General features: G+C 35.5%; 1 protein-coding gene across 2 annotated transcripts in view; it reads left to right on the top strand.

The window, feature by feature from the left end:
* The window catches only part of LOC122796468 (zinc finger protein 2 homolog), a 1,186,442-nt gene extending 1,172,576 nt beyond the window's left edge, over positions 1-13,866 (top strand). The window contains exon 7 of one of the 2 annotated variants that reach the window (XM_044064969.1): positions 13,155-13,866. In XM_044064969.1, coding sequence (XP_043920904.1) covers positions 13,155-13,386 — 232 coding nt within the window. In that variant the 3' untranslated portion in view covers positions 13,387-13,866. The remainder of the gene's footprint in view (positions 1-13,154) is intronic. The other variant, XM_044064970.1, reaches the window with a different exon arrangement.
* The last annotated feature ends 554 nt before the right edge of the window (positions 13,867-14,420 follow it).

Below are 14,420 nucleotides of genomic sequence, written 5' to 3'. Positions count from 1 at the left end.
TAAATGCTCAGTAAGTGGTGGCCAAGATGACAAGCAGTTAGCTCCACACAAATTTTTCTCTGTCTCTCCTGTACATTTTTGACAGGCTTAAATTGTCATTTTCATCTAAAATCATGCAAATAAACTGGAATATCATGTTGTAAACTTCGTAGGACATTTTGGTGGAAAAATAGTTCATATTTCAAATATTTTCCTGTCAAAACTTCAAGATGAAGATTTACTAAGGAAGATGAACTACTCTAAAGTACTTTCACAAGAAAATTCAGTAAAGAAAGAGTTAGACTATTCTTTGTAGTATTCAAGACCTATCCTTAAAACTAGATAAACGTGGACCCCAAAGTCGACAAAATAAAAGAAGATTTTTCAAAGCAGATCATTCGAGAAAATAGTGAAACAAAAGAAATTCCAGATATCTGCTATGGAGGATTCTATCATTGACATAGACAGCAGACTTAGAGAAAGAGAACATAACATTAATTTTATTCTTCAACACAAAAAGTTCTTAGAAAAAATTGATGACCTGAACAATAGGGCAAGGAAGAATTAATAGAATGAGTCTGGTTTGACTGTTGGGAAATGCATGTGTGTAGAAGGGGAATGTTAAACCTCTTTGCTGTTTTAATTTTTAATATTTAACACAGTATTTACATATAGTGTTACTGACAGTGGAGGATATAGTTAAAATGGGTACACTGATTGTTTTTAATCCCCTTTTCTTTCTAGTGATGTTATTAAGGATGTATAACTTTCCCCTGCTTATCTGGTGTTAAAAAAAGTCTTTCAAGTGGCTTGCAGAACCTATCAGTGAGCTTTCTGTGTTTAAAGTCTTTCTTTTCAGTCTGTTTTCCTGCCAAATTACTTCAGAAGAGTTAAGAGAATGTTTTCAGCTTGTCTTGAGCTTCTTTGTGTCTCTGCTTCACTCTGAGTCCTTCCTGAACAGTCCCTGAGTCACAGAAAAAGTGCAACATAACCTTTAACCCTTCAGTAGCAGGAAGATTACAGAACTCAGAAAAGGATTGCTAAAATAGAGTTTTAAATGCTCTACCATTTAAAATGATATTTCACAGTATTAAAGGCAAAACTCTAAGTAGTGCAATTTAATATAATAGTAATTCATTAGACTTCTGAATGGCTTATTTTAGCTATATACACCTGCAACATCTGTTTAATTATTGAAGGGGAGAACAAGTGAAGTGATGCACAAAGGGAACATATTTGATGTGGGACGCATAGAGGTGTTCTCATTAAACCTCTAACACAGTACACAAATGAAATTTCTGGAAATTTATGTTAAATATTTTTAACATTACTACTGAGTGTCCTATTCCCTTTGTAGCTGGTACACTGATTTTTTTGTGTAATTCTGAAGTTTTTAATGAATATTATTCCTAGTTGAAGCATTTGTTCATACTAGATAATGCTGTAGCACCACTTTATTAGTCAGAAGACTCAGATGTATGTTTTATATAGGGAATTTTGGAATAACATAAGCTGAAAAACACATACAATTTCATTAAGATAACTTATACTTTTGCATAAGATACAGACATTAGCAGTCTGCTTTATAGTTCAGCCTTGTTAGATAATGAATATGAATGTAAATAGCCAAAAGGTATGCAGTCTGTTTTCACAAGATTTTAGGAGTCCTCTTCATATAAACGAAATCCCACTTACCTGACTTTCATAATATTGAGCCGAGAACACCAAAAGTCCACAATGCCGACCACTCGGAACACCGACTTGTAACTAAAGATAAGTAACTACTTGGCCAGCATGCTGCCCTTTGCTCCTGACCTCCGCAGTAGTGTGATCTTGGAGTTACTATATTTAGTTGGGGGGGGGTGCAACCTCCCCATGCGGGTGTGTTTTCTTTGCGTTCGTTTCTGTTTGTCGGGTTGGCCAATGGGTTACTTACCTTTAGTTAAATGTCGGTATTCCGAGCGGTCAGTGTTGTGGACGTTCGGTGTTCTCAGCTTGATGTTATGAAAGTCGGGTAAGTGGGATTTCTTTTATATGAAGTCGATCCTTATAAATACCTTCTGGATCCCTGGGATTGGTTCTGAAACAGTTAAGAAATACATAGATATTATAACACTGTACTCTACAGGAGAAATGTTGATAGTTGGTGATTTTCACTGCATCCTATCAAAGACACTACAAATGTTAAATCAGGCTATCTTCAGTAGAGAAACATTTAAATCATTATATTAATATAGTGCATATGAGAGATATATACTTAAAACTAGATGGTTCTATAAAGTATACTCACTATTCTTTTAGATTTTGGGACTCAAGCCAATATCGATAAAGTATTGGTGTCAAATGCATTATACACCAAAATAGAGGAGGTGCTGATAGTTTCATGTTCCTTATCTGATCACAGTGCTATTACATTTAAATTAACTTTAAGTCCAAACAGTTTAGTTCCTTGCCAAAGACCCCTGGCATATGTAACTAAAATAAAAGGTTTTTATGAATGGTTATTAAAAAAAGTTAAATCAATTTATGGAATTTAACAATAATGGTGAGGTTACTGCTGTCATACTATGACACATTAAAAGCTTTCTTATATGGTAAGTAAAGAACTGGTATGTGTGTAAAAGAAAGGAGTGGGATAAAGAGTTAAAGGCTGTCCAAGCTGAAATTGATAAATTAAAATTAAACCTTAAAACCAATAATAAAGCTGCAAACACACAGTTGAAAAATCTAAATCAGAAATACCTAGAAATCTTGTGTCATAAGATTTCCATTAATCTAGAAAAAATGAAATTACAGTCATATTCAGTAAATCCCAAGAGCCTTCATAGAATAGCTATTAGATGGTAAAACATGAATAAAATAAACCACGTCAAGGAGTTTGTTTATAAAGAAGGGAATAAGACTATTAAAACCACAGATCTGAAAGCTATATTAAAATGTTTTAGCAAATATTATGAAGCAATGAATAAAACAGTCATGCCAAAGTAACAGCAACTTATTTGATAGTTTTTAAAGAAAACATACATAATAAACTATCAAAAGAACAGAAAAAGACCAAATTAAAAGTCTTAAAACTAATAAAGCACCAGGAAGGGATTGAATAATTCCCAAGGCATATAAACGTTTACCTGATAATATTTAAAAAAATTGTATTAAATAATTGTGAAGAAGTTGAGTGCATCTAATATTTCCCTGTCATGGAGATGTTTATTATTATACCCATTTTAAAATCAGATAAGGACCCTGCTCTATGTTCTTCTTATTGACCTATATCACTTTTAAATGTAGACTACAAGATTTTCATGCCTATATTATTTATTTATTTGACATTTGTTTACTGGGATAGTCTGACTGGATAGCAGGTGTCCATTTTCAGTGGAGGCCTGGGAAGAAATGCTCCACAAAAATACAGTAATAATATTTAGTAGTGATAGTTACAGGTTACAGAGTTTGATATGTAGACAGCAGTTAATATATTACAAAAAAATTAAAACAATGTTGTAGAGAACTGTATCTAAACACAGGAGTTACAAAAGTTAAAACAATGTTGTAAAGAACTCTGTTTAAACACAGAAGATATATTGTGATTTGATTGTTTAGTGAACGTAGTGTTAGAGCCTCAGAGGGGGAAGAAAAACAACTCAACATATGTACAGTATTTACAAAGCACATTTATGGCACACATTAGTAGCATTCATTGGAATTTTAAGGAAATGAGCAATGTTGAACACATCATATTAGCAAAAAGATTAAATGAAATGATTTAGTAAATGAAGATCAGACTGGGTTTATAGTTAATAGGAAAGTTCAAGATAAAGTAATAAGACTCTTATTTGATTAATATGGCAAACAAAAATAAAAAAGAGGTAGCCATAATAATCTTAGATATGAATAAAACCTTTGACTCTGTGAATTGGTCATACTTGTTCAGAGTACTAAATGAGTAATACTTTTCCACTGCTTTCATAAAGTTAATTAAAAAGCTTTATGTGATAACTCAGTTTCTTTTGTCAAATTGGCTACTTTATATCTAGCCCCTTTGATATCTTAAAAGGTACCAAACAGGGATGCCCTTTATCCTCTTTGCCATTTGCACTTATTATAGAGATATTTGCCATCTATACAAGATCTAACATAAAAGTTAAAGTTTTTAAAATAAATGAAAATTTTTCTTTTAAAATTCAACTTTTTGCTGATGACATTCTGCTCACTGGTGGTAATATTGAACTCTCGTTGGAGCATATACATAGCTCAGTGGGCTATTTTGAAAATATTTCAGTTCTCAAATTTAATCACAATAAAACAAAAACCTTGCTTATAAACAAAGATATAACCACTAAGTTAAACTCTTACAAAAATTTGGCAGGGACAGTTTACAGTTAAAATACTTGGGAATTACTGTTGAGATTACAATTTTAGTTACCTACCAAACCTTAATTGATACAGTCTCTAAATTAACAGACAATTGGAATAAATTCTTTTTCACATTTGAGGATAGACTTATATTGATCAGAATGATAGTCTTAACAAAAATATTATTACTAAGTCAGTTGTTAATCATTCCTCCTTCTAAAAAAGTTTAAAAAATAAACTCTATTTTACTAAAGTTCTTATGGTATGCCAAAAAAGCAAGAATCTCCCTAGAGTGTCACATCACAAGTTGGGAGGAGGGAGGCATTGGTTTCTCCAGCATTGACTTATGTTCTAAATCTGTAATTATTAAAGTAATACTCCATTGGCTTGACTCCTCTTATGCTTCCTGTTGGTATTCAGTACATGAACATATACTAATATATAATAACCCTGTAACTGAAACTTATACATATACAAATGTGGACATCAGTACCTTTTTTTTTAAAGATTATATATTAAATGAAAAACATAAGTTTACTCTTTACCCATTCATAAATCAAGCTGTATTAATATTCAAGAGATTTACAAATTTGGACATCAATACCTTTATTTTGGATTTTAATAGAATGAAGTGAAAAACATAAGTTTACTCTCTACCCTTTTATAAATCAAGTTCTATTAATATTCAAGAGATTTATGAATTCAAATGATCTAATTAGATATCTACTAATATTATTTCCTATAGCTTTCACAAATTAATGATTTTATCTTTTAATACAAGGAAATAGTAATTTTTTAACAGGATTATCCGAATGCTAGATGCAGTCTGAAAAATAGTAGTTGGTTAGATATACAAACATGTAAGGAATATATTCAAGACAAAATTGAAATACCATTAAGCATACAAACTAAAAGTATTCCAAAAATCCTAGACTTATTTTCTAATATAAATAATAATCCATCTAAAGGGGTCATACTTGTTAATCATATATAAGATTATTAGAATTTAATTTGTTCCCCTGAATTGTAGAATTTTTCGACTAAATAAAAAAAATAAGAATTTTCTAAGAAAATTTAGAAACTATCCATAAATCTGCAGGAAAATCAACATCCTCTCTATACTGAAAGATTTATATATGGAAATTTTTTTACACAGAATTTTTGTAACACCCCACAAATTGCTGTTATATATAAATTAGAAAAAAATAAAGAGCTGGAGATGTACTGAATCCCTAGATGCAGATTGGGTTCATATGATTATAGAGTCCAACATTGTGTTATCTTTCTGAACTGGTTTTAGAAGCTTTTGCCAAGCATTGTGGTCAGATAATTGTACTATTACAGATTCCTTGATTTTGTTCAATGCTCAAATCCCAGACTTTATTCCAGTATCACAAATACCTCTTCTTTGTTCTGTCCTAGCTGTTGCTAGGAAAGTTGTAACTAAAAACTGGAAATGTAAAACTACTCTCTTTCACTAGTGAATTTATCTGTCTAGCCAAATCTGTTTGTAAAAATGAATTTTTGACCATAAAAATGAAAACTAGAACTCTAACTCATCAATACATAGCCTGGCAAGAATTTAATGATCTGTTAGAAAAGTACTAATGGTTTTGTGTATATAATTCTTGTTATGGACATTTCTATGTAGTTATGTTTTATTTTGTTTCAAATTGTTGAATTATTGGTAGAGTATGTAAAATCAAACAAAAACTTAAAACAAATAAATAAATGCTCATTAAGCATCTGTAATATGTTTTTCACATGTTCCATCCAGAGACCAGTTAATAAATAAATCCCATGAGGCTTAGTACTGGTACCATATTTATCCAAATTCTTTAAGGCCATGCTTCCAAATATAGATGGAATATGGTTTGGAAGGTAATACAGATGTTATGAAAGTAAGCTGTATTGTTACTAATTTCATGAACTTTGGAAGGTTGCAGAATTGCTTGCATTTTTATATATAGGGTCTATATTATGATATTGCATGCTCAGAAGAATGAATGACACATAATCAACCCCATGTAAGCGAAAGCTTACAATGTTAAAACCTCAGAACAGTGCTTTTTTTCAAAGGGAAAAAAAATCGCTGTTCCTAAATTAAAAAAAAAAAAAAAACAAAACTGTAAAACACTACTTAATGTGGGGGGCTGTGCCCCCACACCCCTTTACTTAAATATACCAACTCTGAGATCACACTACAGTGCCGAAAATGGCAAAGTAGTGAAAGTGGCCAAACAAATCCTTTCCCAGGGAAAGAATTCGCTGGTCAGTGACCAGATTATACCTGTCTCAGGATGTGTTAAAGACCTTTGGGTATATTTTGCCAGGGTGCTGAAGTTTGCAGCTGTGAATGTTGTAATCAAAAAGTGTTATGTATTTGTAGGTTCATAGGTAAGTACTATGCTAGCTGCACTTGTGGGCCAATTTCCTTTTTTAAGCTACAAATAACCTATCCCATTTTGTTGTAGATTGGCCTTACTCATTTCATTGTTGATAATTATATATTACTCCTAATGAGAATAACTGGGATCATATGATAGATAACTTGATGGGACCCCTGCATGGAATAAAGCATTTAGGAGCTCCTCTGTCCACTAGTAGCACAGGGGACAGTCCTGGGATAAATGTTCTGTTTTCCATCTGTAGATCTAAGTTGCTGTTGAATATGGACAGGGATGAACTTCTTTTCATGTGAAGAGGGAATCTGTTCCACAGCAATGGAATTCTCTGTGAAATATACCTGTCCCTCCAAACCATTCTGTTGATATTGCAGAAGAGGTTAGTTCCCCAGATTGTGCATTTCTGATGCCATTTCACTTGTTGATGTGTAATAAATCCATCAGTAATGAGCCAGAGGATGCCTTGTATTTCAGACAAAGGTCATCTCTTAGCAGTCTGTAGGATACCGAGTATAGTGACAGGGCTTTGAGTCAGTCCATGTAGGACATGTTGTTTAGGCCTCGCATCCTTTTAGTAAGGTATCTCCATGGGCATTCCAGTTGTTAGATGTATCTGGATGGATACATGTCATATTCAATGATTGGCTTAATGAAGGCTGAGTAAAGGGGGGCAGTGACATCCCTAGATTTTTGCACAATCCCTTTGTTTTTAAGATGTAAAATATAGAAGGACTTTCTTACAACAATAGATACGTTGGTCCCCCCAGGCTACCAGACATACCTGTCTGTCTCCAAGCCTGATTGCATGTAACCGCATTCACACAGGGTGCTACATTATCAGAATCATTCCTTAAGACATCTGCAGAGATGTCCTCAAACACACCTACCTGCTTGTTCTCTTTTTCCACACTCCCAGTCAAGGTGAACCCTAACCAAAGGTATTTGGAATCGGGTCCCTCCTAAAGCTCTAACTAGTGTGGACTGCCCAAACAAGTACTGCTGTTCTTTAACTACTGCAGGCTTTACAATCATTATGTCAGAAGCTGTGTCTCTCTTAGCCATGGCCTGTCTTCCATCCAGCAAGATAGGATTCAAACTCTGGTGATAGTTTGGTTCCTCTGTTGTCTCCTGACAGCTCACAACTAGCGGGCAGTTATTCCCATTTACTGGCTCCCTCACTTTTTGTTCCCAACATTGCTTCAGTGGACATTTGTATGCTACATGGCCCATGTGGTTATATCTAAAGCATCTAACCATTGATCCTGGATGTGTACCCAAACTAGTGGCTTCCCCTGTTACTGGTAGACTTTGTTGGAGTGATTTAGGCTTCCCGCCATGGGTTCCTTTATATCCATGTGCAGCACTGGGTATCCCCTTCTTATGCAGTGATGTCCTGCTTGCTAAGTAGAGATCCCCTTTCCTCCCCAGCTCACCTGCAGAGTTACATTTTCGGTCTGCCAGCCAGATTCCCATGTCCTCAGGCGAAGTGCTAAGGGCTTGTTCCCTCACCAAAAGATCTGCCAGTCTTTCAAAAGTGGTGATCTGACGCCCACCCACCCACCTATGAAAGTAAGTGTTTACCTCAGCAGTATAATCACAAATACATTCATGTGCCTTGCGTCTGTGCTCACAAAACTTTTTTCTGTAAGCTTCATGTGTTAACATAAAACAGTCTAATAAACATTTTTTTTTACTTTTTCATAATTTAAATGGTCAGTATTAGACAATTTAGAAACCGCAGTTACAGCTTTACCATGGAGTAAGGGGGTCAGGAACTGTACCCAGAGCTCTTGGTCAACATCGTACTGTTTACATACCCTTTCAAATATATGAATAAAACTATCAAAATCATTATCATGGTTAAATTGTGGAAAAACTTTACTGTGGTTCAGTTACTCCCTTCCCCATTACCTCCATGACTCTGTTGAAGAGTCAGCATCTTCTTTACATGCTGACATGCATCTCCCTTTCTTCAGCCTTCAAATGTTGCATTTCATACTGATGCTGTTTCTCCCTTTCTTCAGCCACCAAATGTTTGGTTTCCATTTGCAGTGTCAGTCTCTCTTCGGTCTCCAAATGTTTGACCTCCACTTCATGCTGAAGCTGCTTCTCCCTGTCCTCAGACTCCAAACATTGGAGTTCATCATGACACCGCGTTTCCCTTTCTTTGGTCTCCAATTCAAGTCTCCTTATCTCCAGATGGATTTTTATGTCCATTAAAGAAAAAGTGAACTGTCATGTTTCTGAAGGCTGCACATCCCATTCACCGGACTGGCTATTTCCCTGACTGCTGAACCTTGCTGCATCTGTGATTAAGGTTGAAATCATATCCTCTTTTGTCAGGATGACATGCAACAGTCCTCTGGCTTCTCACAGCTTGGCCAACTGGTTCTTTGTCGGCTTGCTGTAGTGCTCTGCTGACATCTTTGCCTGCTTTCTCTGACTAAACTGACAAAAAAACAAAACTGTTGTGACACTGAAACATTGAATGTTTACCTTGTGTCTGTTGAGAATGCACACACCTTTAGTGACAAGTGCTTACAGGCTACTGAAATTCAATTAGTATTCCACCACTGTGACATTAATAAAATGTGATGGCATGCCTCTCTCTATGCAGACCCTGTAGTTAAGGAGCCTCAGTCCTCACCACTGACACCAGTGAGAGGTGGTCACTAAAAACAGGAGGAATGGATTTACACAGTATTTCAAATCCAGCTCTCTGCATTCAACACAATTTCCCCTAAGATCATACAGGGAACAAGCTCCACTAGGACTGGATGCTGTCTCTCTCTAGATCCCAAACAAGACCCATCTTGGAGCACTGTGACTCAGTTCCATGTGTCTAGTGCACACACTTGAATGTCTCCTTTTTCACACACACAGACACACACAGACACACACAGACACACACAGACACACACAGACACACACAGACACACACACACACACACACACACACACACACACACACACAAACCTTGGAAAGGCTGACACAGATTCACCAGCTGTGTCCTCTCTCTCCAGATTTCAAGGTAGACTGCTGCTACCAGCCAAATACTGTAAGGCTCTTACAAGAGGTAAACAATTACACTGTGTCAAATTAATACTGATAAAAATGGTGGTGTGTCACCAGAGCAGTAAGGCTTTTCGGAGTGACTACAGTGACACTGTAATAAGCACAGGTACTCTTAAGATAGTAAAAATATTCACTAAAAGACAAGTTACAATGAAAAGATATAAAAAAATATTTAATAATGGATAATAAAAATAGAAGACAGGAAAATACTTAGTGTTTAATTACAGTAAACATCAGAGTTTTCAGTCACCAGAAATATAAAATAACACAGTTGGATAGAATCTCACATGTAGAAAAAGAAACAATATAAACTAATCTCATGGTACTGTTCCTAGCTAAACTAAAGAGAAACTGTCCCTAGTAAATTCACTTAATATTGCAAGGCAAGAGATGCTGCCTTCCACAAGGCAAGATGATATACTACACACACTGAACTGCACAACTGCTGAACAACTGAACTCTGATAACTGACATTGATCTTTTATAAATCAGATTCCAAAGAAAAAAACAAACAGCTGCTGCCAGAGTTCCGCCTTCAGCTAGTTATAGAATTACATCACATCTAGTCAGCTGATTGTAGCACAGTTCACATTCAGAACTCTGTTAAGATGTTGTTGCATTTTTTTAACATAAACAACTTTTGCAAATACATTTTTATTACAAGCATCTGTACAAATTAATGTGGCAGTTAAATGGCATAAGATTTACAAAACTTCAGCCAGTCATGCTGGCATATGCCACATACGCACTGACTCATTTCTCCTGGTACAGCTGGCAGTACCTCACAATGTCACATCCTTGTCAATTGCATTTCTGTTTACATTGTGCCAAAGACCTCAGGAAATCTGACTAAGTTTTTGTTTCCTTTTCTAAACCTAAACTAGGTACTAGTGTCTCCAAACTCACTTTGTCCAGGTGGTGGTTTGCCTCATGTTTGTCTATAAGGAATCTTCCCAGGGTTTCTGTCCCATTAGTCGACTTGAACAGAAAAGACAACATTGGAAATGAAGTTGTGTACTTAATGCTAGATCCAGGTTGTCTTATTCTGTTTGTCTCAACCTTCTCTCTATCCGTTATCCAAATTATCACCATTGTGGGATCTTGATTGACTGCACTGGACCTGTGTGGAGCCTTGCTTCTTACAATCCTTGACTGTGTAATTGCCATTTCTAGTCCTTTTTGCTTATTTATCATAACTTGAGTATTCTATTTAGGCATGTAGACTCAATCTGAGGAACGGTTAGGGTGGAGGAAGATTATGGATAGAGAGAGGAGCGTGATCCTTGGATTCAAAGCCTGAATTTTACCAGCATCAGACTTAGTAGTATCTGATATACCCCTACATTGAGATAGAGAATACAAGGTTGATCTAGCATTATGTTAAGTACATAACTTTGGTTTGTGCAGAGCACCTGTTGTGGAAGGGGTTTGATTTTTTTTGGAGGGGGGACCATGTGCAGCTATGGATTAAACAGGTAGGTAAAGCAGATTTGCTAACTCACTGCTGTCAGTTTCAGACTAAAGTGTAAGTACTTTGTTTTTATGTACTGTTTTAAAGTTTTAGACAATTGTAGATGGAACTGGAAGTTCAGTGCTGTTTACAAGTGGGCAACACTGACAACTGCTTGCTTTGTTGGACAAAAGATTAGCCAAAGAAGTTGTAGCCTGCTCCAGATGTTGAAGTTGTGCCTCTGCTTCTTGCAGCTTCTCATTGTCATGGCTTTCAGGTGAGTTCTGTCAGAGTAAATCAGAAAGTTACCTCTCTGGATTGCAGGTGCAGAAGCACGAGGGCTAAATCTGCAGCCATTTGTCAACAAGAAGTACCTTTTCTGTAAAACATTATCTGAGCTGCACAGATCTGTTGTTGAAGCCAGGGAAAAAATCATAATCAAACTAACAGTCCATGGCTTAGATTCATAGACCACATAGTGTGGCAGTAATTAGCATGTGTAGAAACCGTTCCCAAGATGTAGGTGATGCTTGGATAATGATGATGCATATATGAGTAGCTGCGAGCCACCTTGATCAGGGAACTTCTTGACTATTAAAGCTTAGCAGGTGTGCACTGCTCATCTAGTGAATCCCAACCTAAGTATTTTGATTTAATTTATTTTAGCAATTTGTTTAATTTCTTGTTTGCACAGTGCACTGATAAAATAGTAGTAGGCTGCTGACTTTTTGCATAGTCTGTCTAAATATCACTTTGTTTTTTTCCCCAAAAATAGTCCAGAAGCCTATTACAATAATCCATGTATTCAAATAGATAGGAAGCTTAAAAAAACTACAAAAAAAAGTCTTGTTCTTTCTACTAAAGCAAACTTGAAGTTCCTAAGTCTGGACCCATTTCTGATCTTGCAGCCTTTAACTGCATGCTTCTTTTATAAATTGCTTTTTATTTTCCCACAGATACTTTAGTATTCATAAGAAATATGTCATAAGTTTAGATGTATTTTTTCTAAGGATTACTTTTTTTGCATTTGCATTATATCAAAGTTCTGTACTTCACATTTTCTAGGACATGCGCTGTTCGCAAACTGTTATGTGGAATGATTTTTAAGAATGGTGCTTGCAAGCAGTTTCATGGGTACAGATCCATAGGAGGAAGTGACTGGGCCACTGTTAAATGTGTATATTATGTGCATGAGTGTGTTGGTGGGGGTGGGTCTTCATGACAGAAATATTTTGGCATTTTTTGCTCCTCTTTTTTTATCAATTTTATTGAAGTTTTATATACAGGAATGATAGCATTAATGTAGTAAAACCAGTAAGATGTCTGTATCAGTATTTGCTTTTCTTCTTGATGATAGTGGGTGGAGCAGACATGAACACAGGCATGCAAGTGTCCCTGACACCTGACTGACATTGGCCTATACTTAGTAGTATACTATTACAAATGGTACCTCCATGGAAGATCCTACATATCCTTTATGAAGAGCACAGCTTATCCTGGCACCTTCAGGTTTTCATATTTCAGGCAACTGTTATTTCTGTTTTATGAAAAAATGTGAGTCTCAATTCTGTTCACGGGCAAGTACTTCTGTTACAGATAGATACAAGGCTATTGTAGTTTTTCAGATTTAATGAACTTGAAACTGTGTTTACTGTTTTAATGCTTGTAGGTAAATATTAATATTGTGTAATACTTTGCATTTCCTAAGCAGTAAAAGTATACATGCTCTGTTACAGACACATTCTTTTCAATAGACTGCATATCCTGTGACTGAGCATTTTCCCCAAATGTTATTACTTCTGTTGTATAGTCAACTGCATTAGATGTTGCTTTAAGTAACAGTTTCTTTATTCAAATAGTTGCATATTTTTTTTCTTTTCTTTTTCTGTAGCATACAGAAGAAAAGCTTAGACCTTCATGTACGTCGGCATCACACTGGAGAGACATTTGGATGTAATTTCTGCGGTTACACCACACCTGACAAGCAACTCCTCAGGGCACACATGAAAAAACGCCATTCCAGTTTGGAAACCTCCAGCATCGAACTGTCTTCTAGACTAAATAGAGATCCAACTGCTCATTTAACAGAAAATTCTAAGTCTCTGCCAGGAAAACTGGCATGATTTCCAACATTGTGTATCTGCTGGATTATCTGCAGGGGATCAGATAAAACAATTTTTTTAGCAAGTGGTACATTAAGCTGAAAATCTCAGTCATAACAGACGATGCGAAGTTGAACATAACATTTTCATTGTGTATGTGCCAGGTCATGTGGATTTCAAGTATCAGTAATTTGTAACAAAAGAAAATGAATCTGGAAGCTTATCTGTCAGGAAGTACATTTCCCTTCACAACTTGATAATGGATATCCACTACATCTATTTAGTATAAATAGTCCAGTCTGTGGATGCATAATAATTAAACGAACATTTATTTAAAGTTATTTCATGACAATTGTTCAGAAATAAAACAGAAGTTTGTATCCACATCTTACTCTACACCGTGTTAGACAAATTTGCAGGTCTTCACTAAAAAAAAGAGTGCAGTTTCCTTTGTTCAGCTGAACTAGGCTGTGTTAATAAAGATCTGCTTGGAGCACTCTCCTAAAGTCTGGAATTTTGTTCATTTCCTTGATTACAGTAATTGAGTACGTACAGCAAATCTATTTTTTACATATTTACTTGTACAAGTGGGAAAACGTTTCAGAATGATGCTTTGTAGAGACAAAAGTCTTTGCAGTATAGAAATAATGGATCATTAAACAGTTTACACTTGCTTGGCAGAAGGTGATGCTAAGATCCCATCTTTTGGCAGCACTGACATCAGAGAGGAGAATGTAGGTACTTTTAGTAATGGTTACAGGTTTCTTTTGAGAGGTTTCATCTGAGTACGAGTTCCCTCTTCAGAAATGGAGCTAGAACTTGAAGATACTATGTTTAAAGCTCATGCTCGGCTTCCTTTGATGATTTCGTTTTGTTCACTTTAACAGTCGTTTTTTTTTTAGAGTTAGAAGCTGTTCCGTAAATCATGTTTCATCGTGTTTGAATGTTTCGTGTATGAAATCGTGTTTCATAATAAATAGGTGATATAAAAGTCAAATCTAGCATATATGTCAAAATATGTGTCAGCAGTCACCCTGAAATAGTCTGCACTTTTG

This window comes from Protopterus annectens, chromosome 3.part0, assembly GCF_019279795.1.
Source record: "Protopterus annectens isolate FY-2018-M chromosome 3.part0, PAN1.0, whole genome shotgun sequence".
NCBI classification, from domain to species: Eukaryota; Metazoa; Chordata; order Ceratodontiformes; family Protopteridae; genus Protopterus; species Protopterus annectens.
The sequence above is the reverse complement of the archived record's forward strand: the minus strand, read 5'-3'. Positions and strand labels throughout refer to the sequence as shown.